This window comes from Protopterus annectens, chromosome 1.part0 (assembly GCF_019279795.1).
Source record: "Protopterus annectens isolate FY-2018-M chromosome 1.part0, PAN1.0, whole genome shotgun sequence".
Classification (NCBI taxonomy): Eukaryota; Metazoa; Chordata; order Ceratodontiformes; family Protopteridae; genus Protopterus; species Protopterus annectens.
Window position 1 is genome coordinate 73,361,818 of NC_056725.1, and position 25,801 is coordinate 73,387,618.

Sequence of the window (25,801 nt, forward strand, 5' to 3'; positions counted from 1 at the left end):
CCCCCACTGCCTCTGCTCTCCAAAGTACTACTAAAAATCAAACAGGACAAACCAAGGATGATTTTGATTGCTCCAGACTGGCCATGCCAACACTGTACCCCCTCCTGCGCAGTGTGTCACTGTTATCCCCATGGCACCTGCCTCAGACTCCTTTCCTGTTGTCCCAGCAGGAGAACCAGATTTTGTACCCTCAGCTTCTAACACTGAATCTTGCAGCCTGGCTAATTACATAATCTCTCCTTTACCATCCCTCAGTAAACCTGTGATGGATATCATTTTAGAGGCAAGGAGGCCTAGTACTAGAAAATCTTATGCTGAAAAATGGAAAAGATTCTGTTCCTGGAACCAATCTCAAGGGATGAGCACAGCAGTGCCCAATTTACCTCAGATTTTACAATACTTAACTGAGATGCTTCACATGGGCCTGTCTTTTTCCTCCATTAAAATCCACGCCTTAGCCATTTCAGCTCATTATAACACAGAACCCTCCCCATCCACTGTTCAAGCAGTTCCTCAGAGCGGCCAAAAATTTGAGACCACCCAGGAGAGCTCCAACCCCTGCCTGGGACCTTAACTTTGTTTTGGTGAAACTCACTCTACCTCCTTTCGAGCCAGCTGCTACTGCGGACTTAAAATTTCTTTCTTGGACAACAGATTTTCTTTTAGCAATCACTTCAGCTAGAAAGGGTATCTGAATTACAAGCCCTTATGGCAGTGGAGCCTTTCATCATCTTTCATGTGGACAGGGTGTCCCTCAGAACCAATCCATCCTTCATGGCCAAGGTGGTATCCAGTGTGGCTCTTAATCAGTCCATTCATTTGCCAACCTTCTTTCCCAATCCACAGAACAAAGGGGAACGGATACTGCATTCCTTAGATGTGCACAGACAACTTAGATTCTACTTGGACAGGACTAAACCTCAAAGGAAATGTGAACAACTGCTGGTGGCATTTGCTGCAGGGGCAGAGGGGAAGGCTATTTCAGAGCAAACCATTTCTAAATGGATAGGTCATTGCATTCATGCTATAAGCACCACGGAAAGCCTATCCCACAGGGGATTAGACCCCATTCAACCAGGGCTGCATCTACCTCTACATCCTTTCTCAGGGGTGTCTCTACCAGAGACAACCTAGAAGCTGCTACCTGGAGTTCTGTACATACCTTCACAAAGTATTACCATTTGCCAGTTTTCTCTAATTCCAGAGCTGGCTTTGCCACTGCAGTCTTGCAGGGCCTTATAGCTGGTCCTAATGCTATCTAAACTCCCCCCATCTTTAGCTTTGGGAATCTACCCAAATGTAATGACTGCAACAGTGAAACATGAAAACATAGTACAGTTGTGTATGCTTACCATAATTGTAGATGTTAGAGTGCATTCACTGTTGCAGTCCTGGTTACCCCTCCTTCCATCCCCCTGACTTTTGGCTATACCTCTACTTTCCTTTACTATGCTTAAAAGCCTTTTTGGTGTATTTGATTTTTTGTTGGAGGTATATCATTGTACTTTTCTATTTAATTGCTTCCCATTGGGGGGCACCTGACATCTGGGACAAGAAAAACTGATGTAATGGTGTTGGCTGCATGTTTTATACCCCCCCCGACGACCTGATGTCATGGAAGAAGGGACAGCAACTGACGCAGGACTCAAGACTTTGTTAATCAGGCCGACTGAAGGCTACCTGCAAGCAAATAACCCAAATGTAATGACTGCAACAGTGAATGCACTCTTAACATCTACATTTATGGTAAGTGTACCCAACTGTACTTTCTGTGTATATAAATCCGTTTTGAGTTTCCTCTCTGGGTTGCTTGACTCTACTCTTCTGCAGTCCTATGGGCCCAGCGGCCTGTGCACACAACCCACACCCTTCAGATTTAAATTCTTAAGCCCACAAAACAGCTTCATATAGAAATGTCTGGTTGCATTTGACCTAGTTACAGCTACCAGATGTTTACTAACATATCACCCTCATTTCTGGCTTCATGGGTATGGAACCTAGGCTAACTAGGGTCATCTTAGATTGATACTGGACAATCTTGAGGTCCTTCCTTTTGATTGATCTTTGTCTGCCCCCTTAACTCTGAGCATATTCATCAGGGGCAGTCCTGAATACAGGACTTGATGACATATGTCTGGTGTTCTTTGGTGTGCATAAGTCCCTTCACCACAAGGCAAAAGTCAGTGGAACAATTGAAATAAGTTGAGACCAATGACGATGTGTTCTTCCAGCTTAACTGTCATCCCTTAAGGGGTACAGGGGAGCTCCTTTCCATCCCCAGATGCAAAACATACTGTTGTATTTAATCTGTGCTATTTTTTAAAGGAGTCGTATTTCTTCTGGGTCATTCAGAAGATAAGTTTTTTAAATATCAAAATCAGCATTTTTTTAAATTTAGTAATTTGGATGTATTATGCACTTTATGTAAAAGTACGCTACGAGTCCTGTTTCACAGGTAACAGTAGTATACTGTGAAACTGGTAGGCTTGTTCGGAATTCCATACTTCTGAATGAGCAAATTGTACTGACATTTAGTACTGTGTACAGAAAACAGACCTTGCCAAATCTTAGTCAGTGTTACTCAGCTGTGATACTTGAATGGTTCTCATACTGCAGCACTGCTAATGATATGATTTGTCATTCCTTCTATAGTACGCCCCTGTTTGGAGAGCAGGTGGGATACCAGTGTTCTATTACAGCAGCTAACAGTAAAATGTTATCTGCCTAAGGATCTTCAGTTTGTTATATCAATTTGTAATATTGCACCTTGTAATATTGCACCTTGTAGTCTTGTCCTAGAAATGCTTTTCTTTCCCTACTGACTGAGACAGGAAAAATAGTATTAAGCTTGTGCTAGAGGTGGGGGGGTAATGGTGCCCTCCAAAATTAAACGCATTTTGTTTTGTATATACTTTTACTTTTGTACCCTGTCTGCATTTGCATACCCCTTTCTGTGGAGTCTGATGGCTCATTTGACATGGTATGTGTTGAATACATATAGTCCATAAGATGGCGGAGTTCTGTTTCTGTTCATGTAACAGATGGGAGTGCTGTTGGATATGGGAGTTAGTAGTAAGTCTGGCCGGTTTCTGGACTGAATTAGGAGTGGGCATTTTTTACATAATCATGTTTATACATTTATCTTTGAAGTGTCTATAGTTTGTCGTGTTCCTCTGAAATGTGTAATGTAAGGGTGTAGTTGTTTGAAGCGTGCCCCCTACTTAACAAATGTATGTAAAAAATGACCTGCTTAGACATCCATGTAATGTTTTTTTGTTAAACTAGGAACACCTTCAAAGCCACAGTAAAATGAAACAATCAATGTAGAGTTGCAGTTGGATTATTGCCATGGTTGTGTGGCTCGTGAATATCATTAAGTTGCTGAAGAGCTGCACTTTTTTTTTCAACTTGGTGTTTTATTCATCTGATCTCCATTTGCCCAGATTATCCACAAGCCTTTGCCTCCTATGCCTTTGCCCAAGCTGCTGCTCTCCAGTGTTTCACAGTGGCAGGGTCCCTTCAAAGCTCAGCTTTTCTAACATGTCTGAATCGATTTGCATTGTAGGTACTAAATGCATCAGGTGTGGAAAGTAGCTAGATAAACTTGTGTTATGGTGTCTCCTTTCCCACAGAAAGGTCAAGGATGGCAACCTTGGTGCATGATAAATGCACTTCCATGTTGAGCATTGCTCCTCTGCTTCTGCTCTTGCCAGTTTGTTTGAATGTGCACTTTCCTCATTCAAATGGCCACTACAGAGCCAGGTCAGACTTTCTTTGCTGGCTAAGAAATAAACACTAGTGTTTGTTCAAGTTATTAGTCCTGTTTGTGTACTCCTGTATTCTAACCAAAACATTTTATAGATCGACTTCAATTTCTCATAAAATGAGAAACATAAACATACTGCCATTCTGGTTCTGTAATGCACTTCTGTTGACTTTTCTATACCTAGCCTCTTTACTAATTAGTTGCATCTTTCTCTTTGGGCATTCCTTCAATTCCTTTTTTGTCTACCTGTTTTGCAGAACCATCCTCTTGCACTACTTTTCAGTAACAAAAAAAAAAAAATTAAATATTGTAGTAAAAGTATCACAGTGAATTGAGTTTATTGAACAAAATAAGTAGTGATGCACAAGCAAGTAATTTTTGCAAAACCATGTACTATCATTCACATGTAGTTATTCATTTATTTAAAAATGGAACAAATGTTACAGCCTGTAATCTGTTTTGTGACACATTCTGTATCAGAGTCCATTTCCAAAAGCAGGTAATGGTGAACTGTTTGCAGTTTTATTATAAATAATACAGCTCTCTTTGGAAATGTCCTGCAGGCAACAGCAGCTGGAACAGCAACGTCAGGAGCAACTTCGTCAGGAACAGCTGCGTCAAGAACAGCAACGTCAGGAGCAGTTAGAGAGGGAACAGATGGAGAGGCGAGTTTCCAACGCAGGTACAGAGCGCAGTGTTCTATAAACTACTTATGTGCACACAGTAGACAAATTTAAACCAGGAAGGTCAAGCATAGGTCATCAAAGACTTTTTCTTATTGAACTGTGTATGCATTTTTGGGGGATGTCAAAAGTTTTTAAACAGCTGGCAACTGTTACTGATATATTTTGTTACTGCATTTTGCTACAGAACTATTAGAATCCATCAGAATTGCCAGGTTTACCATGTAAAATAAATTAGAATAAACTATGCAGAAAACCAGACTGATTTCATTGAGGTCTTCTTTTTATACTAGACGTCTGCTTAGATCAGAGTTGAAGAAGGTGCTTACTGTGATTTGCATGTAGTTAATTTGTAAACTTGGCAGAAAGTAGAAACTAAGAAGGGTAAAAGATTTATTTGTTTAACATTTGTTGACCGGAGAAGTCCATCTCGAACAGAGCCTATTTTCAGCGGAGGCCCAGGGAGAAACACTCCAGAAGCATATCTTTGGAATGTGGGAGGAAACCGGAGTATCCAGAGGAAACCCATGCGAACGCAGGGAGGACATGCAGATTCTGCACAGAAGGCACCCCAGGTGAGAATCCAACTGGAGAACCTCTTGCTGTGAGGTGACAACATTAAGCACTGCACCACTACGCCACCCTAATTTAGATTAAACTTTTCATGTTTGTCACTTTGACATGATGTCTTCATGGGACTTCAATCCATTAAAAATAGACTGTAAATACTGAATAAGAATAAAACATCTAATCAATTAAGAAATGGGTTAATATCATTAAGCCTTTTAAGATAAGAGTATCAGACTTTAAAATCAGTTTTGCTTTTTCCTTCAACAGTTTATTAAAGCTACTTCTGTGTTCCTAGTTACTTTCTCTAGAAGTTAATGCTTTTCACTATTTTGCATAGTATTTACATGTACTACAGTGATTTCACATCTGTAATATGAAACATCAGTGATTTCACATCTGTAAGGTGAAACATCATGTAAATGTCCCTGAAGTCTCACTTTATATTTCCTTTTTCTTTTTATCTATGTTTTCCCTCAAACATATCGGATAATGTAAATGACAGCCTCAGGAATGTGATTCTAACCTCTTAATGAAAAATTATCAAATTATGTATGATGCTCTACCACGCGGATGCTAATATTCCATAGACATCCCAGCAACATCTGTTATTTTGTCCTAGCCCCTCCCTTTGGCAGAGGCTGTGTACAACCCACATCGCCACAGGAGTCACAATCCCTTCCCCTATCAAATTACATGCCTCCATGCATTTCTATGCCAAAGGCTCCCATTTGGTGTCTTGCTGCGATGTATATGGATGCCCACCCCCCAAACACACGCACTTGCAGGTCATGGCTCTGTCTCCTTCATCCAATGGATTGCTACAACTTGGGGTTGGCTGTGCTCCGTCCCACAGAGATGGTCACACCCATCCTTCCTGTCAAGCTCAGTCAAGCATTCAAGCTGTAGGTCGGACTTTTTCTCTTTACATCACCAGAGTTTGCTTAGTACTTTAGCATTTTAAAATTGACTGGTATTTTGTATGCCTGCTTGCAAGTACAGTGTTTTCTTGTGCAACTTCTGGCATACACTGTTGTGTTCCTTAGTATAAGGGCTTCTCTTGGAGGGAGGATGGAACATTGTGGATCCATGACAGTAGAATCAGTTGGTTTACATGCAAAAAAGTTAATTTTTCACCCCAAAGCTGCATTTGACCTAGTTCACACAAAACTGGGTATGAAGCTAGTGAATTACAAGAATCCCCCTTTAAGTTCTCAGACTGGGGGAAAATATTTTGACCAGTCCTACTTAATACTCTCTACTGTTTGACACATTGCTACTGTACTGTGAATAATATGATACTAGAGATTAAAATCTTGGGCAGTAACACAAACTTAGATTTTAGGTTTCTTTTTTACATCTACTCATACATGTGCACTAGCAACACATATTTGACTGTGGTGGTGTAAGTTTATCCATCTCTCTCTATCTCGCCAATTTGTACCCCAAGTGTCCTGTACTATAGTGTGTTATGCTTCACATTAAAAGTAAAGTGCCAGTCCCCAGTAAGGATTGGAAGCAGTTTATTGCATGAAGACACATGCTCATATACACTTCTTTCATTTGCCAGCATTGTGTTTTTATAGCAGTGCCGGCTATAAATCAGTTACAGATCTTCCATTTCATTGTTAAGAACTTCAGGATAGGTGTCCCTCCCCTCTACTTTCTTTTTATCTGTCTGATAGGGAAGCACTAAAGCTACTAATATCAACACATTAGGGTCATAGCAGAATTCATGTAATTATAGATGTTCATCGTGTTTCACTGCTGCAGTCATTACACTTGGGTTATCCTGCCGTCAGGCGGTTCCACAGTCGGCCAGATTTCCAAAGTCTTGGTCCAGCGTCTGTTGCTGTTGTCTCCTCCCTGACGTCAGTGCGTCAGGGGTATGCAAGAAGCAGCCAACGCCATTTTCTTCAATCTTTCTTGCCGCACGGTGCCCGAAGCAAAAGCCGTTCGCAAGTGCCGGTTAGCCAACTCCTGAGATATCAAATTCGATTTGATTTTCAGATCCGAAGTCTTCAATAAAGCTAAGTACCCCGTTGGGGAAACTTTTTCTTGCTTCAGACAGATGTCCGTAAAAGTTAATAATTGTATTTCTTGTGGGAAGCAAATACCTCATAAGGATTTTCATTCTTACTATATTCCATGCCTAGGCCCAGATCACAACGTCACTAGTTGTCGGTTTTGTGCTAGATTTAACAAACGCACTATTAAATGTCGGTTTGGTTTTGCTCGCCATTACTTTGGCCGAAGGTTTAATTATACCATGCTGTCGGAACAACGGACGGCCGGAATTCACAAAAAACGCAAAGATAAGGACAGGCATCCGAGGCCCAAAACTGACAACGAAGCCTCTTCTAGGCCAGTCGCCGGTTCTCAGTGAGGCGCTTTCGCAGCCCCTGACACCCACTACCTCAGAGCCACAGGCCGCGACAGACTCCCACGTGGAGGTGCCTAGGCCTCTGGATACTCAAGGTGTTGGGCCTACGGAGGCTAACCCTTCAGATGGGTCCGGAGCCTCTGAGCAGGCATCTGCTTCTGAGGGTGTTTTCAGACCTTTACAACTTACCATTGCATTTACAGCCAAGTCTAAGACTACATTAAAGACAAAGAAGCAAGTACAGCATTCACCTGGACAGGCCTCCATGCCTAAAAAGCAGATGCTCAAAATGGCCGAAGACTTAATTACTCTGAACAGGGGTTCCCATCCCCCTCCTGATAAAAGGCCTAGGCAGGATACAGACTATGATTTCTCTGACCAGGTTTCTATATATTCTGATTCCTCTTCAGACCAGGGATACTCTTTACCCCCTATGAGGACTCTAATGCTGAAGAATCAGTTCCTTCAGCCTCTCCTCCTGAGGATTACTCTTTTGGGGAAACTTTACATACCATACTTTACATACCATGAGGGAGCATTTCCATTGGGAGGGCCAGGATTACTCAGAATCCAAGAAAAGGCTCAGAGACTTTATTGCCTCAGCACAGGCCCCTTGCTATTCCACCAGTGTTGGATATTTTGGATGACGTGTTCTCTGAATCCAGTTTAAATCCAGATTCTTTACCCCCTGCTCCCGTCAAACCAGACGGGTACTACAGAGTCCCTGACTCTCTCAAATTTCTTTATAAAAACCCTGTTGCTGACCCAGAAATTATTTCCCAGGGTCCCAAAAGGGTAAAGGCCTCCACGGCTAAAAATCCAGTTCCCTTGGACAGGGATTCTAGAACATTAGACAGATGGAGGAAGAAAGTTTACACCTCTGCAACTTTAGCAGTGAGGGCTTTAAACTGCCAGTTTCACATGCTTAAATATCAACAATATTTACTGTCTCAGTCAGAAAATGAGTACAAGTGCAGAACAACCTGATTTTAAGGAAATGCAGGATTTATTGCATGCAGCTGAACAAGTGGGAAAGCGTACTTTCCAATGTGGTTTTTATTCATTAGAAGCTTCTTGTAGAGCAGCAGTTACAGGATCTGTGATTCGAAGGCATGCTTGGTTAAAGGAATAAAGTTCACCAGATCATGTTAAGGCAAAATTATTGCATTAAAGAAAATGGAGGATAAGGCAAAATCTATGCAAACAGTGAAGGATTTCTTACAGGTACAGCCACCACGATTTAGCAGGAATTGGCCTACTAAATATTGGTCCTTTCCAGTGTCAGACATGCCAGAAAGAGGCAGATACAGACACCCAAGAGGCAGATCTCAGCCCCAAGACTCTTACAGACCCACGACAGTGAGGTGCTTCAACCCCAAAAGGAGGTGAGGACAAGTCACAACCTTACAGGAAACAGTCCCAATGACTTTCCCCTTCCAATGCCAAACTCTTCCCTTTTGGCAGCTCCCTTAGGGGGGAAACTAGCACTTTTTTCACAAAACTGGCAAGCAATCACCCAAGATAAATGGGTGCTGAATATTGTGTCTCAAGGTTACAGGTTCCACTTTCACACTTTACCAAGGCTAAAAGGAATGCCAGACCTGCCACAAAATCAATGGGCAAAGGCACAAAAACAAATTACAGCCCTCATGGACATGAGCTATGCAAAAAGTGCCACAGCAGGAACAAACACAAGGATTTTACTCAAGACTCTTCCTGGTCCCCAGAAAGGACAAAGCCTGGAGACCCATACTAGACCTTTCCACTCTAAATACTTACCTGGATGTTCCGAAATTCAAAATGTTCACAGTACAGCAGCTCCTTCCCATGTTGGGCAAGAAAGCTTGGCTTGTTACTTTGGACCTCAGAGGCATACCTGCATGTCCCTATCAGACAAAATTGCAGAAGATACCTCAGATTCCTAGCTGGGTCAATGCACTACCAATTCTCTGCACTGCCCTTTAGCCTATCTACTGCGCCCAGACTCTTCACAAAGTGCCTGGCACCAGTAATTGCATTTTGCAGACAAAAAGGAATTCAAATATATCCATACCTGAACGACTGCCTGATTCAAGCGGAGAGCAAGGACATTCTTCTAAAGCATCTGGCGTTTGTAAAAAAGTTAAGTTGCCTAGGGTACATAGTAAACGAAAAGAAGTCAAAACTAGTGCCCTCACAAGAGATAATATTCCTGGGTTCCAGCTTAAATACAATGGCCCAGATGGCTTATCTCACGCCAGACAAACAAGGACAACTGACTCAGTATTTTCAATTGATGACAACAAAGTCCCAACTCCCTGCAAGAAAAATTCTGCAGGCCTTGGGATTCATGGCATCCTGCATACTACTAATTCCATATGCCAGACTGCATATGAGGAAATTACAATGGTACCTAAAAAGTGTTTGGACTCAACACTCTTACAGCTTGGAAACAGTAATAACACTAATTCCCTGCCTACAAACAGGAGTTTCGATGGTGGGCACAGGCATGTCACCTCAACAAGGGTCAGCCTTTCACTCTTCCCACAGCCAGGCAGACTTTAACAACAGATGCTTCGGATTACGCCTGGGGAGCACACATGGCAGGAAAATGTATTCAGAACAAATGGACCACAGACCAAATGCATCTTAACATCAATCAAAAAGAGATGTTGGCTGTACAAAATGCCCTAACAGCTTTCAAGGACCTTCTGCATCCAGGACAGTTATTATTAAAGACGGACAACAACACAGTAATGTGGTACATAAACAAGCATGGGGGCACTCATTCTTAACCCCTATGCAGACAAGCCATGACCTTGTGGAACACAGCTCTAACTTATCAATTTCATCTGCAAGCAAAATTCCTGCCAGGAAAGAAAAATACTCTGGCAGACGACTTAAGCAGAAACATGGATCCTCACGAGTGGAAATTAAATCCACAAGTCTTCAGCAGGATAATGCAAAAATGGGGGTGCCCGGACATAGATCTTTTTGTCTCCCCACTGAATTGCCAACTACAAAAATTCTGCACAAGGACTTTCACACACAAGCATGGAAAGTGGATGCTCTTTCGTTCAGCTGGAAAAGCCTAAACTTTTATGCCTTCCCACCTCTGCCTCTCCTTTCAAAGGTACTCCAAAAAGCCAGACAAGAAAAAACACAGATGATTCTGATTGCTCCAGACTGGCCACGCCAGCATTGGTACCCAATCTTAAAGAACTTAGCTCAAGGCCCACCTTGGATTTTGCCTCAAATTCCACACCTTCTGACTCAACAAAACAATCAGATCCTGCACAGTCAGCTCAAAACCTTAAACCTGGCTGCATGGCAGATTCATTAGCCAAACAGACAACACCTCTCTCTAAAGCTGTTATGGATGTCATTTTGGAGGCCACGAGGCCTAGCACCAGGAAATCTTATTCAGAAAAGTGGAAGAGATTCTGTGCCTGGAACCAGGCTCAAAGCCTTGACCCTCTTGTCCCTAACATTCCTCAGATACTACAATACTTAACTGAGATGCTGGACAAAGGACGATCCTTCTCATCCATTAAGATCCACGCTTCTGCCATCTCGGCTCATTACAACACAGATCCTCCTATTTTCTCTCATCCATTGCTAAAGCAGTACCTCAGTGGGGCTAAAAACATAAGACCGCCCCGGAGAGCACCACTTGGGACCTCAGTTTTGTCTTGGAAAAGCTCACTTTACCTCCTTTTGAGCCAGCCAATTCAGCAGAATTAAAATATATATCATGGAAAACTGCTCTGCTTCTGGCAGTAACCTCAGCACAAACAGTCTCAGAACTGCAGGCACTAATGGCAGTGGAGCCTTTCCTCATTTTCCACCAAGACAGGGTTTCCTTAAGAACAAATCCTTCCTTTATGCCTAAGGTGGTATCCAGTGTGGTTCTTAACCAAACTATTCACTTACCAACATTTTATCCAAATCCCCAGAATAAAGGGGAGAGACTTCTACATTCCTTGGACGTATTCAGGCAATTTTGCTTCTACTTGGACAAAACAAAAGCTTTCAGAAAAACTGAACAATTGTTTCTATCTTATGCTGCAGGATCACAGGGAAAGGCTATTTCAAAGCAGACCATTTCAAAGTGGATAGGACACTATCCGGTTCTGCTACACACAGCATGGGAAACCTGTACCATCTAACATTAGACCACATTCCACCAGGGCAACTGCTACTTCTACTGCCTACCTTAGAGGAGTACCTACCAAAGACATTTTGGAAGCTGCAACTTGGAGTTCAGTGCACACCTTTACCAAGCATTACCACTTGCCTCTTTACTCTAGATCCAGAGCTGGCTTTGCCACTGCAGTGCTGCAGGGCCTCATAGCCACTCCAAATCCTCTATAGAACCAGCCACCCTGACTCTGCTTTGGGATTCAACTCAAGTGTAATGACTGCAGCAGTGAAACACGATGAACATAGTACAGTTTTGTACCTACCATAAATGTAGATGTTAGAGTGTGGTAGGTACAAAACTGTACTTTTGCATTATCCATTTTGTTGATAGAGCCTAGTCTTGAATTTTAACTGTTGTGGTAAAACAGGAAATTATTTTTTAATACTAGTGCCATAAATTCCACTAAAAATCACACCTCCTCATTTTCCAAAAATTAAAAATGCAAGAGTGCTTGAGTGAACATATTTCCATTCACCTGATATTAAAAATGAGGGCTGCAAAATTGTTTTACTAGTGGTTCTTAGTTCAGTGTATTTTTACATGATATGTTTTATGTTACCATGTAAATATTGTACATAGCTTTCCTTTCCATATCCCTGCTCTGTTAGTTGTGTTCCCCTTTTCTTCCTTTCTTTGTGCACCTTTTCAATTTGCTACAACTCTATATATAATTTTACATTTGTTTTATAAAACATTTATAATTGTATATATAACTGCATAAATGTAAAACTCTATGCTTGTTTTAATTGTATGTAATACAGAGCTTTTCTCCATGGGCCTCCACTGAAAACAGGCCCTGTGGGCCCAGTGGACCTCCCTGGTTATCAAACTGAAAATAAATAAATAAATATACTAGATATCGATTCTCGACTGGAGTGCCTTCTGTGTGGAGTCTGCATGTCCTCCCCGCGGTCGAGTGGCCACCGAAAGACATGCGTGAATGGGCATGCCTTCGCTGAAGGTTGGGCATTGGACTGGCAACTCAGCACCATAAAAAAGCGACTGCCAATCATTAGCAGCCCGGAGTTCTGCTGTAGCAACCCCTAACCGGGAAAAGCCGAAAAGACAAACTAGATATTTATGTTTAACTTTTGTAATGTGTGATCCTCAAGCATATATATTTAGTAAGAATACATGTTTTAACACTATTTGGATATTTTAAACTTTGTCCTGGATGTAGTTATTTAACTTTTATTGCATTATTGTTTGATATTCTAATTACCTTATGTGGTACAGTAGTCTTTGGTCCTGTAATTGTTCTGAGAAAGTCCCAAGCTACAGGCACAAAAGAGCTTAACAGATTTCCTTTAATGAATAAACATCTGCTGAATACTACTGTGGTTGCTGCTCATGCTTTAATAGGAATGTTTTTTACTTTATGGTGCCTGGGACAATGTGGACCTTGTTTTTGGATTACTAACACCTTTTGGGTTGCAAGGCATACATGTCATTATACAAAGGGTAAAAGAATGTCTTTAGTTTACAAACATCAGGCTAGGATTTTGGGGCAGTCTCACTAATTGCTGTAATGTGCCTGTTTTTATATCTCACACGTCAACACACACCAACATGTGCCTTTTTTTCCTCTCACACTGAAGGCAATGAGACATTGGGTAGATACAGGTTGCCAAAAAAAAAAAAAAAAAACATCCAGCAGCTAAATAAACTAAGTCAGCAGACTTCAATTCATATAGACACTGTAATCAAAAATTAGCAACCCAAAGGCCAATTTCAGCAAAATGCCTTCAGCTGTCATCATTTCAAGGTACCCGGTTGTTGGGATGTCTACCATGTGGCCCTTGTTCTGCGGGCAGTGTGAAAACTAAAATCACCTCATTTACTTCTGCCAGTGTTCCTATTGTATATTATATACATACTTGTGATGCTGAATGGCTTATCTATTTAGCAACATGTACATGTTCAGCATTTTATGTTGACAAAAGAAGACATTTCAGGACCCATATTTATGAACTATGTAACATTAAATGTAAGAGATGCAAATACATTATGTAAGCATACTAAGTAAACATTCAGGTGCTTCTTTTATATTTGCCGAAATTGAAAAAAATTATGCTGTCTACACCATGTAAGTTAGGTTTGAATAATTTACTTTCCAGCAAAGAGAAATTTTGGATTGTTAAACTGGGTGCTGTGTTCCTTCCTGGATTAAATGAATTTTTAAGACAAAGTAGTTTTTTATAACCACTAGATGGCAGTATTGAATACTCCATATGTTAAATATCCTTTTTTGTTTGTTTTGATTTAGTTCTATATTTGAATATAATATTAATTTGAATCAATGGCTGATTTTTATGCTTACTAAAGATTCAAATTTTAAATTATATATGTCAATGTGATGTTACATGTAAATGTAGATTTAGTACGTTTGTATGCAACTGAAAAAGGCGTTTTGCTGAAACCAGTCTTTGGGCTGCTAATTTTTGAATCAAGTGTCTACTTGAGTAGAAGCATACCTAATTAGTTTATTTTAGGTGCTGGCTGCCTTTTATTTATTTATTTTTGTTTTATCTTCTATTGTGTCAGAATGTGCAGCAGCTGAAGCAAATATGTATGAGACACAACTGCCATAAAGGTCCATAAGCTTGCAGTTAAGTACGTTTGATTCTATATGTAGTTGTCTCAGCCCACAAAACAATACCGTAGTTCCTCCCTCTAGTTCTTCAGTAAAATAGTCTTCCTAACAGATGGTCCATTTCATAGGAAGTAATGCTGAACAGAGCAATGTAAACAAAAGAGGTGGCAGGAAAAGGACAGAGGCAAGGGAGTTGTCCCCTCCTAGCTAGGAGATGTCATCCAAATTTTTACTGTTCTCCGCACTCTAACACTAAATTTTGGCAAAGAATAAAAAGTCACAAAAAAGAACTCTGTATCCTAATGTACATTTTGCAATAAGTAGCTTTGCTTCTTCAGGGGATATGCATTCATCAATCAAGAAATTTAAATCCATTTAATTTAGTCACATGTTTAAAACATGACCAAACTTGTAAAAAACACCAGGCTGTAATCCCTCAACCAGAACGTTGCTTGACGAGCAACCCAAAAAGGTTCCAAATGCAAAAAATATACTAGAATACGAACGTGTTGCTTAGCGCTTTCACCTTTATTACATCTGATGAAGCCTTTGATGTAATAAAGGTGAAAGTGCTAAGCAACACGTTCGTATTCTAGTATATTTTTTGTATTTGGAGCCTTTTTGGGTTGTTCGTCAAGCAACGTTCTGGTTGAGGGATTACAGCCTGGTGTTTTTTACAAGTTTGGTCGTGTTTCAGTTCATTGACATGTTTAAAACATGATTCACTGGTTAAAATGTTTTTACTTAAGAATGCATTTGTCTTTATTTAGAAATGGTATTAATGAAAATTTATTCAAAGTCTATATAACTGTTAACTTTTTATTTTCCTACTTACCTTCTTGACACTAATTTCCACGTCACCTGTTTAGATCACTTTTAAATGTCACCAAACTCTTAAACGTTTTCTTCCACTATCTAAATTATGTTTACACACTGCATTATTAAGATTACCTCTTCTAATGTTAGTGTTGTGCTGCCATATTTTCCTAAACCACATTTCTGTCCGGCCAGTATAAAATGCCCAGTACTAGTAATGTGACAACTGCAACCAAGTATGTTCTGTCACATGTGCAGAAATGACTGACTAGAAATAATTGGCAATTTCCTGGATGCCTGAAATATTTGACCTTGTTAATTCCATGCAGGCAACTGATAGACCCACTGCATTTTATATTGCTGGTCATCTTACTTAAGTACGTTTTTGGGCATTTGCAAAAGTAGTTTAGTAGTAATCACTCTTCTTGAGCACATTGTGGTTATTTTAAACACATTTTTGAAATTACTGATTGAAATAGTCACATTCCATGGTTTTCCAAAACTTTCCTTGTCTTAGAAAATTGTCTTGAGTTAATAAAATAAAGAACTCTCTCTCCTGTTACTTAAGCTGGTAAATGATTTTAGTAGTAGAGGCTACCAACATGAGATAGATGTAGCACGACAAGGGGCTGTACCTAATAGGAGTGCCCAGGCTGAACCATATTTCTCTCATTAAGACCCAGAGGCTAAGAGTTTTAGGGTGTCACAAGGAGACGCACTGAGAATGAGCATTACCTTCTCAAATGATGTTGGCTCGGTCTCTGAAATTATTAAAAAAAACACTGGCATGTCCTTACATGCGATGATAGAAACAAAACTATTTTAGGTTGTTGTTTCTTTCGGCTTTTCCCGGTTAGGGGTCGCCACAGCGGAACTCCGGTCCGCTAATGATTGGTAGTTGATTTTTACATGCCGGGTTACCAGCCCTGACGCACGACCTTCAACGAAGGTATGCCCATTCACACGTCTCCACGCAGAAGGCACTCTAGCTGAGAATCGAACCGGACAGCGTCTTACTGTGAGGCGACAACGCTACTGCAGCACCACCACTGCAGGTCGCGGTTCCTAAATTTTGTTTAAAGAACAGTACTTTCAGAAAAATGTGCAATAAACCTGTTCAGAAGAAACCAAGGATTACTAATAGAATAGGAACTCATCCTTGTAGAGAATGTAATATTTGCCAGTTTATTGAAACTGCTGATAGATTTGAGCTTCCTGAGACTAAGCAGCTTTATAAATTCAGTTTCTTTGTAAATTGTAAAAGCTGTAATGTCTATTTAGCTAGCTGCACTATTTGTAAAAGTTTTTATGTTGGTAAAACTGTCGGATTTGCAAGACCATGTACATGAACACTTTTATGATGCATCTAGAAAAGATAAAAGAAATGCGCTGTCAAAACATATCAGAGGGAAAGGTTTAAATGACTGTTCCTTTAAGACCACTGCTTAGGTCACATGACCTTAAGAGGTAGACCTGAAACTACATTTTAAGCAGCATTCTATACATTTTTTATTAGATCTGAAGAAGCACCTAGATAGATGTGAAAGCGCTTGTCTTTTTCTTGGATGTTTTTAACATTTTTATAACTCTGGAACTGCTACTTCATTGGATTCACCTGTGTTGTCTGGTTATTCTTTTACTTGGATTCATACCTCTTCTGTACCACATCACCCCAAGTCTTTTCCAAAATGCTGCCTGGGTAACCTATCTTGCTCACCAGAGTGTTTCTTTTGCATAAGAGCAAAAATAGCCAGGATTACGATTACATAGTCTGCCACACACACCTATCATAGGAAGAAGACTCGCTGTCTCTTCAAAAAGAGAGAAATTATTTAATCTAGGAACAGACGTGGGTCATTGAAGTGATCACTTCAGGTTATGTAATCAAGTTTGGAGATTTCCTACCCTTCACAGAGATCCCTTCTCTACCACAGGTCAGATGGCTATAACAAGTCTGGCCTTGAACCAGGATCTGCCTTTAACATAGAAAGGGACGGGTTTCTGTTTGAGATTTCTTAACTTCTCGATGCTAAGTCTGTAAATCATGACTTCTCATAAGTCAAGCCATTTACCTTTAAGATAATTTCTAATGTCCTTCCTATATCACTATTGCAGTACCTCGCATAGGGGTACATGTAGGGGGGCATAAGATTCTGAAGCAATCTTCCAATCCGATCACAGGATCTGCACTCCCGTTGGTCTGTTCTCTGTGTTTCTGCTGCTACCATTGCCTAAACTTACTCGGGTAAGTGCCCCATTGAGAACCTTCACTGTATTTTTTCAAAGTGATTTGTTAATGTCAGCTAAGAGAGGGAAGTGTGACAGTGGAAGGCAGATCTCTTCTAAGGATCTCTATTCCTAGTGTTTATCCTGTCTAGGGGCTGAATGTAATTACAGAAATTGTATGATCTGCCAATCATTTGTTTCAAAAACCCTACTAGGCTTTCTTTAAAATGCCTAGTGTCTGAAGTGCCTCAAGCAAACCAAACTGGCTTTGGACATCCCACTTGCACTCAAGAAGCTCAAGAAAACTAGGTATGAACCTTGTATTGCTCTGTCTGATTTGGATGCTCCCATTCTGAATGTTGCAAGAATCTGCTGCGTGTCTGACTGTCTTCTCAGATGCCCTCCACAACAACCCCTCCTGAGTATGGTATCGTGTTTGTCATCCAAACATCCAGTGATACTGTTCCTATCAATACAGTTGAGAAGGGGAAAACTAGGGTGATAGTTTCAGAGGGAGTTGAGAGCATATCTCAAATCCATCTCTGGGAAGTGATGCCTGGCACATTGGAGGGCCATCAGGATTCTGATCCACCACACTTCACGAAGGGCAGACAGTACCACTTAATTTCACCTAGACAGATGTCTCAAAAGGAGTGGGTTGAATTTTCACAGGCCCTATATAACCCCCATTTTTTTTTATATAACTCTGTCTACTCCTTCACTGCCCCCCCCCCCCCCCCCCCAAGAGTCAACATGAGTCTTCATCTGAGGAGGAGGAATCTGGTTCAGTTGATTCTTTGGCGTGTTCTTCATAGTTTTATTCTTTAGGGCAGCTTGCTTCTGATAATGACACCTTGTCTCTCCCATTGAAGAAATTTCTTTAGGTAAACTTTCACTAAAATGATGCAACATTTTGATTGGGAGTACGGAGAGTTACCTGATGTACAAAAAAGGTACTACAACTTGGTCGAGTTAAGAGCTTCTTTTCCTCCAGTTTGACATCTTCCTGGATGCTTTTGCATACAATTATAATTCTCCTGACCCCCAGTCTCCAGCTCCCAAAATTCTGATAGGTTCTGTAAGGTGCCTGAGGACTTGAAGTTTCTCAACAAAGACCCTTTAGTGGATCTATTTCTTTTTCTGGCTCTACTGATAAACCAGCTAAGGTCCTATCAACAGCTAATGTGTTGCCAAACTAAGATTGCAGGGCCATGGACAGGTATGGTTTTAAAAAAAAAAAAAAAAAATTCACATCTCTGCTATCTTGACCTTTAGGGCCTTAAATTTTGTGGTAATTTTAAGGCTTCTAACTCTTAGCAACAAGTTATTGTATGGTCAGACAAGGTGCACAAAATGGCAAGGCATTCGATTAAATGCAGCTACGATGCTGCAGATGCATCTTCCAGGACTCTGAAGATGTACTTTACTTCACCTGCAGTCTCTCCCTGAGAATGTAAAGGCCAACCATTTGTATCCAATCCACATTCTCAAGACCCTTTTGTTTAGCCCTTCAACAGCAACGCTTTTCAAGACTTTGCTGGAGAATGGTAAAATAATACAGGGCTAAGTAAATTTTTCTCATACCTAGGTATCTTTTATCAAAGAAAATGTCCCTCAACTCACTTCCTTTGTCCATAGGTAATAGAAGCCTTCCCACAAGGAAAGGAAACAACCCATGAAGAGAATTACGGAGAAGCCTTTGAGATTCTAAACCTGGAAAAGTTTCTTTTCCAGACAAATCAGCTTCCACCTGACTGTCTACTGCCTCTTACCCTTTGGACCAAAAATTCCCTTGTCAAAAAACTCTGTACCTTCCAACCTGAAAATTTATTACTACATACAAATGAGTCTTATCCATCATTCAACATGTTACAAGATGTCTTGGGGGGGGGGGGACTTCCCTCATTGAGTGCAATTCCACCTCTCTTACAGGATCTTTTCACCCAGAGAAGTGCCCCACCATCATCTAGGAAAAAGCTTTCAAAACTTTTGAGTCCCTGAATAGAGTGCACTTTGAGGCCCATCCTGGACTTATCCTATCAAAGCACCTTTCTAGAAGTAACATCTTTCAAGATGCTGTCCCTGTAACCTCTACTTTTGTTTATCCTTCCTCAAGCATTTCTAGTCTCTCTAGACTTAAGGATGCATACCTGCATATATCCCTGTTTACTGATCTGCAAAAAATTTATCAGGGTCTCTGCTTTTTTCATCATAGTTTCAATTCCCTGCTTTACACTTTGATTTATTTACTGTGCCCATGGTTTTAACAAAGTGCATCTACCAAGGCATTGCATTTTGCAATTACAAATGTTCCCATACCTGGACAACATGCTTATCCATGTTTCCTTCCAGTGCATTCTGCAACTGCATCGGAGTTTCACAGTTTCACTTCTGGAAAGGCTGGGGTTCCACCTAATCCTGTATAAATCTTCTCCCAGGTCTTGGAGTTCTTGGGTTGCAGACTGAATAACCCACCATGAAAAAGTTCAATCCTTCTCCACCTACTTCCAGTCTCTTCTCCACTTTTAATTTCTTTATGCAAGGGAAATTCTAACAGCTCTGGGTTACATGACAACCATACCTATGGTACCATTTGCTAAACTACACATGCAAAAGATCAGTGGTACCTTGAAATCTGTTTGGTCTCAGCACAGTCACCAATTGAATTTCCAAATTCCTATTTTGTCCTTTCTGAAACAAAGTTAGTGGTGGATTTCCCGAATACAACTTGATCCGGCCCCACCTACTTGCAGCCTGGATCTGTACACACACATGCATCAAATCTGGCTTGGGAAGTGTGGACAGGTCTCCACAACAGTTCAGGGACAGTGGTCCTGCAAACAGGTTAAGGGAGCACTTCACTGTCCAAGAAATGAAGGGCTTTATTCAAGCTCTTCAGGTTTTCTCACCTATGGAACCCAAGGTCTCAGGATTTTCATAGACAGCACTACAGTCATGTTAATATCAGCAAATGGGGGAAGGTGGAATCAAGTTATACCATTTCTGCAGCCCAGCTCTTCTGACATGGAACCAAGCTATAAAAGCAAATATGTTCTTACAGACTATATATTTTCCATACAAAGAAATGTTCTCATTCTCTAAGGTCTATGGAAGACGCTCGTGAAGGGATGCTAAACAGAGATGTCTTTGTCACAGTCTATGGAGTGGTTATCCTTCAAACTGATCTGTTTGCCTCAACTCAAAACAGGCAGTTCAAGCTGTTTTTGCTCCAAGGCTGCAGGACTCCTTGTCCCCATTCCTGGGGAATGGATTGCATGCTTTTCTGCTTGGGGGGGGGGGGGTACCTCTACACCCTGCCAATCCCAAAATTTGTATTGAAGATGCAACAGGGCAAACAAGAAATCTTGCTGGTGACTCCCTTTTGACCCAGGCAGCACTGACTCTCCCTTCATCTAGCCAGGGGCCATTACTACAAGTTACCACAAAAAATGGGCTTACTCACATAGAAAAATGTCTTTCTGCTACTTCCCAACTTGCAGGTGCTCATTGTGACACTGTGGATTATAGTCTTAATTTCAAACACCACTTTTCTGAGGAAGTGCTTCAGGTACTCCAGGAGGTAAGAGCACCTACAACAAGAAAGTTTTAATATCTACAGATGGAAAAAGATTTGTGTGGTGCGTTAAGAATGAGGACCTCTCCAGGTGGGGGTTCCTACAATTTTGTGCTACTTGTGTGTAGCCAAGAAACCTTGGTCAGATTCTTTGGCTGTCCAGTCTCCACTGGGCATCCCTCTTGAAGTGGGTGAAAGCTCTGTATGCCATCAGGTGTCTACACTGGATTCCTCTGCCACAACCCTGTCAGAGAGAGGCATGGATCTTTCATTCCACATGTCCTCTGAGGCTTTGCAGGCATCTGCTCCAGATGTAAAGGGGTTGATCATCTCGAAGAGCCACAGAGGGGTTCCACAGAGTTGGTCAGGGAAGAGGTTTCAGGTACTCTTATTGAATCTCAAGGGTCAGGAACCTCTGGTGTTTGTCAGAGCTGATGTATCTGCTAAGAAGAAGCATAAGAATAAACATACTTCTGTATATCCTAAGGATCTTCAAAGAGAATGACAGGAGTTTACTAAGGGCTTGTTCAATGTCTTAATGGCCCTGAAGCCTCCTCAAGAGGATCCTGTGCCTACCTCCCTTTGACTTCTGCTTCTTCCAAGTGAACTAGGGAACCCTATTCGTCAGATGAAAATTCAGTGTGATGATGAGTCCCTGTCCTACTCTTCCCATATGCCTTCACTTTTGGCTTATGGTTCTGATGAAAGTCTGTACATCCTGAGCCGCCTCATTTGAGGAATTGTCTTTTGGAGAGACAATAGCCAGAATGATGGAATACTTTGTGTGATTCTTCTCAAGTGTCTTGATATCCAGAAAAGGTATTATGAACTGCTTCAGGTGGATACTCCTAAATCTTCTGCAGTACCTCCTGCATTAACTGCTTTGTTAGACACCTTTATTAAGTCTCCCGATTCTCAGCTTCCTGCTCATAAGAAACCTGACCGGTTCTAGAAGGTTCCTGATTGTCCAGTCTCATTTCAGTGTCCTGCTGACCATGCTGTGGTGTCAGTCTCTTCTGACAAGCCGCCTAAACTTTTGACGTCAAGAAAAGATGAGAATTGGTAAGAAAGTGTATACCTCTACTTCTACTCTATTAGACCCACATGACTAGATATGATTTGGCCTTGTCAGGTCATTTTCTGAGCTCCCTGATTCTGAAGCAACATCTTCTACTCTGTTTTAAATTCTATTTCTCAGGTGGCTTGCCACTCTGTCAGTTGCAGCTATGATGCTGCTGATGTTTTTGGGTCTGTTATGAGACAACGTTCTTCGGTTCGCCTACAGTCCTTGCCTGAAGACATTAAGGCCAAATTGCTGGATGCTTCTTTGGATGTTAAAAAAATCTCTAAGGAACCACTGATGCCGAGATGTTTCTCTCTTCAGAAAAAAGGTAAAGCCTTGCAGTGTCTTAAATTCATCTTTGTATCCCCTGTCTTTAAGTTCGAGAGGAACTAAACCAGTAGGTCTGCTTTTGTTCACAGGCAGCCTCGTCAGGCCATCAAAGACAGGAGGGGTGGTAGGCTATCTCCTCCTGCTAAGTTTCCAGGTTCCTGTGGTTCAGAAGCCTCTCTTTTATGACAAGCCTGCTTCTCTTTTACTTCTTGTCTCCCCTCTCACCGCTCGGCTATATTCTCTTATCCCTTAGGTTCTCCCTCTGTCTTCCAAACTGGCATATCATCACCTTGGATTCTTAGTTTTTATCTGTCATCCATCAGGACTATTTCATTGTGTGGAAGTATCTCCCTCCTTTTTCAGGGATTCGTCAACCTCCTCAAGAACAACTTCCTCATTTCTTAGTAGTCCTTGGGTCCCTAGTGGACCAGGAAAACTATTCAACCTGTTCTTTCTTAAGTAGGAAAGGGTTTTTACTCCAGGATGTTCCTGGTCCCTCGAAAGGAGAGCACTTAGAGACCTATTCTGAATCTCTCCTTGCTCAGCACCTTTGTCAAGGTTCCTGTCTTCCAGATGCTTACTCTTCAAACCCTGCTTCCTCTCATTCTACCCCAGGCTGTTTAGTGTCCCTGGATTTGAAGGATGCTTACCTTCATGTTTCTATTCACCACCTTTTAAGGAAGTTTTTACACCTCTTTATTTCTCTCATTTTTAGTTCTTTGCTTTGCCGTTTGCCTCTCTGCTTCAAGGTTATCCACAAGATGCCTTGCTCCTGTGATTGCTTTTTGCAGGCTCCAAGGCATTCAGATTTTTCCTTATCTAGATGACCTGTTGCTTCAGGTACCTACTCCCAGTCACCTATTACAGGATCTGAAGGTCACCATATCTCTTCTCCATAGTCTGGGAGTTCACTATCAACTTTCAAATGTCTGTCTTTACTCCCTCTCCGGACCATGCGACATGGGTTGCAGGATTCAGACAATACCAATATTGGCACGTCTTCCACCTCCCAAATTTATGTCCTTGACAACTTTCTTGTCTAATCTTTCTCCTCTTATTTCAACCAGAGTATTTCTTCAGGCCCTGAAATTCATGGCCTATTCTATTCCATTGCTCCTTCTTGCCAGGCTGCACATGTGGAAACTTCAGTGGTACCTCAAGTCAGTTAGGCTTCAGCATTGCCACCCTATAGATTTCAGTGCGCCTCTCCTTTCTTGTCCAAAGCAGGAATTAGTGATGGATTTAGCAAGTTTTCCCTCAACTCAGGCCTGCCCTTTCAGTTTCTGGTTCCTTCTCAAGAGCTAGTCACAGATGCTATAGACAGGAGGTGGGAAGCTTTATGTGGTCATCTGAAAGTTCAAGGGCTTTCGGCTCTCCCATCAGAGTCAGACCATATCAACATCAAAAAGATGAGAGATCTGATTCTGGCCTTTCAGGTTTTTTTCTCCATGCTCAGTCCAGGCCCTCTGAAGGTGTACACAGACAACAGCTCAGTAATGTGGTAGGTCAACAAATTGGGGGGGGGGGTACAGAATCTTACCTTCTCTGCAGGCCTGGGATTTTGTGCTCCGTTATCAGTTAATTCTTCAGGCAGTGTATATTCCTTTGGAGAAAAATGTAATGGCAGACAGCAGGAGTAGCACCAAAATGCAGGCTAACGAATGAATGCTTCACAGAGATGTGTTTCTCAACATAGTCCATTGGTTGGGTATTGCTGTGGTAGATATTTTTGCCTCCTCTCTTAACAGGCAACTCCCTCTTTTCTGTTCCAGAGTGCCATGCCTTCTGGCATGGAAGACTGATGCCCTTTCTTTTCCTTGGAAGAGGATGTTTCTTTATGCATTCTCTCCCCTTCCTCTACTTCCAAGGGTCTTGCAGAAAATTCAGCTGGACTCCCAAAATTCTTGTTCGTGACTCCCTTTTGGCCAAGACAGCTCTTGTTCCTCCCTCTTAATGCATTTGGCCAGGGGCGATCATCACAAGTTACCTAATCAGCTGGACCTCCTCACACAGTACAAGGGGTCACTCATCCATTCTAACTTCTCCAGACTTCAATTGACACAAAGTGATAGGGTTTTGATTACTTTTAAGCACCTTTTTTCTGAGGACGTGCTTAAGGTTTTACAGGAGGCAAGAAAACCTGCTTTGGCTTCTCGTTTTGAGGTCAAAATTTATTAATGGCATCCTGCATCCTAAGCCCCCAAGGAAGCCTGATTTTCTTTGTGTTTCACTGTTGCAGTCATCACACTTAGGTTATCCTGCCAGGGGTAGCCCTCAGTCGGCCCAAATACCAGAGGCTTAGTATTTCTGCATCGGTTGCAGTCACTTCAGTACTGACATCAGGTTGTCAGAGGTATAAAAACAGGCAACAACATGCAAGAAAAACCTAGCCAAGCTAGAGTTTTCACTGGCATACCTTAAACCTCCTGTAATGGAGGCCCATGGGATGTACTTAAAATTGGATGGCGCAATGGTGCAGCGGTAGCATTGTTGCCTCACAGCAATAGGTTCTCCGGTTCGATTCCCGTCTGGCATGCCTTCTGTGTGGAGTCTGCATGTCCTCCCTGCATTTGTGTGGCTTTCCTCCAGGTGCTCCAGTTTCCTCCCATGTTACAAAGACATGCGTCTGAAGCATTTCTCCCCGGGCCTCCACTGAAAATTGGCTCGTTCCAAGTCGGACTTTCCCAGTTAACAAAAATTAAAAAGGAAAAGGTCATGAATATTCAGAAGCCGTATAGCTGAAACTCTTGATGTTTTTAGGGGTCATTTGCATATATCCCATGAGCATCTGTTACAGACATTTTAAGGCATCACAGTGAAAACTCTAGCTTGGCTAGATTTTTTTTCCTTTTTTTAGTTTTTCACAGGGACAGTGTCCCTTCGTACTAATCCTCCTTCTATGCCCAAAGGTGTTCAAATAGTTGTCTCTGAATCAGGCAGTTCAACTCCCTTCCTTTTTTCTTCTCCATCTGCTAGATTAGATTTACACAGACAGTTCAGGTATTATTTGGATAAAACAAAGGCCATTCGTAAATCTGACCAGTTTTTTGTTTACTTTCATGCCAGGGCATCAGGATTGGTTGTTTTCTACTAGGGTGTTGCCTCTTCTGGCGCATTCTTCAAGGGGTTGGACACCAATTCCATCCTTGAATCTGCTACTTAGTCTTCAGTGCATACCTTTACTAAACATTATAAACTGGATTTGGTTTCTATGGCCAGAGCAGATTTTGCGCGAGCTGTTCTACAAGGGTTTGTTGGGGTCTCTTCCCAGCCTTCCACCTCCTAATCCTTTACTTGAGCTTTTGTATTTTCCCTGCCATGAAGAATACAGCAACAGTGATATAGATGACATAGTACAGTTGTGTAAAATCTTACCGTAACAGATGATGTCCTTCTCTTCACTGTTGCAGTGTTCACTCCCTCCAACCCCCATTTTTCCTTTGAATTGTATTTTGGTTCCACTCCTAGCCAAGGGTTTCCTTTTTTTTCTATCTGCCTTTTCTCCTTCTGGATGTGCTTTTTTTTTTTTTTTGTCCCATGGAAACCTCTCTCTCCTTGAACAATTCAGTTCTGGCTGACTGCATCCATATGTCTCCTTTATGCCCGATGTCCTGTAC

The 25,801-nt window shown here is 41.5% G+C and overlaps 1 protein-coding gene across 1 annotated transcript in view; it reads left to right on the forward strand.

Moving 5' to 3' along the window:
* LOC122800290 (vasodilator stimulated phosphoprotein) overlaps positions 1-25,801 on the forward strand; it is a 1,035,406-nt gene that overhangs the window by 695,860 nt on the left and 313,745 nt on the right. The window contains exon 7 of the mRNA XM_044073000.1: positions 4,330-4,448. Coding sequence (XP_043928935.1) covers positions 4,330-4,448 — 119 coding nt within the window. The remainder of the gene's footprint in view (positions 1-4,329; positions 4,449-25,801) is intronic.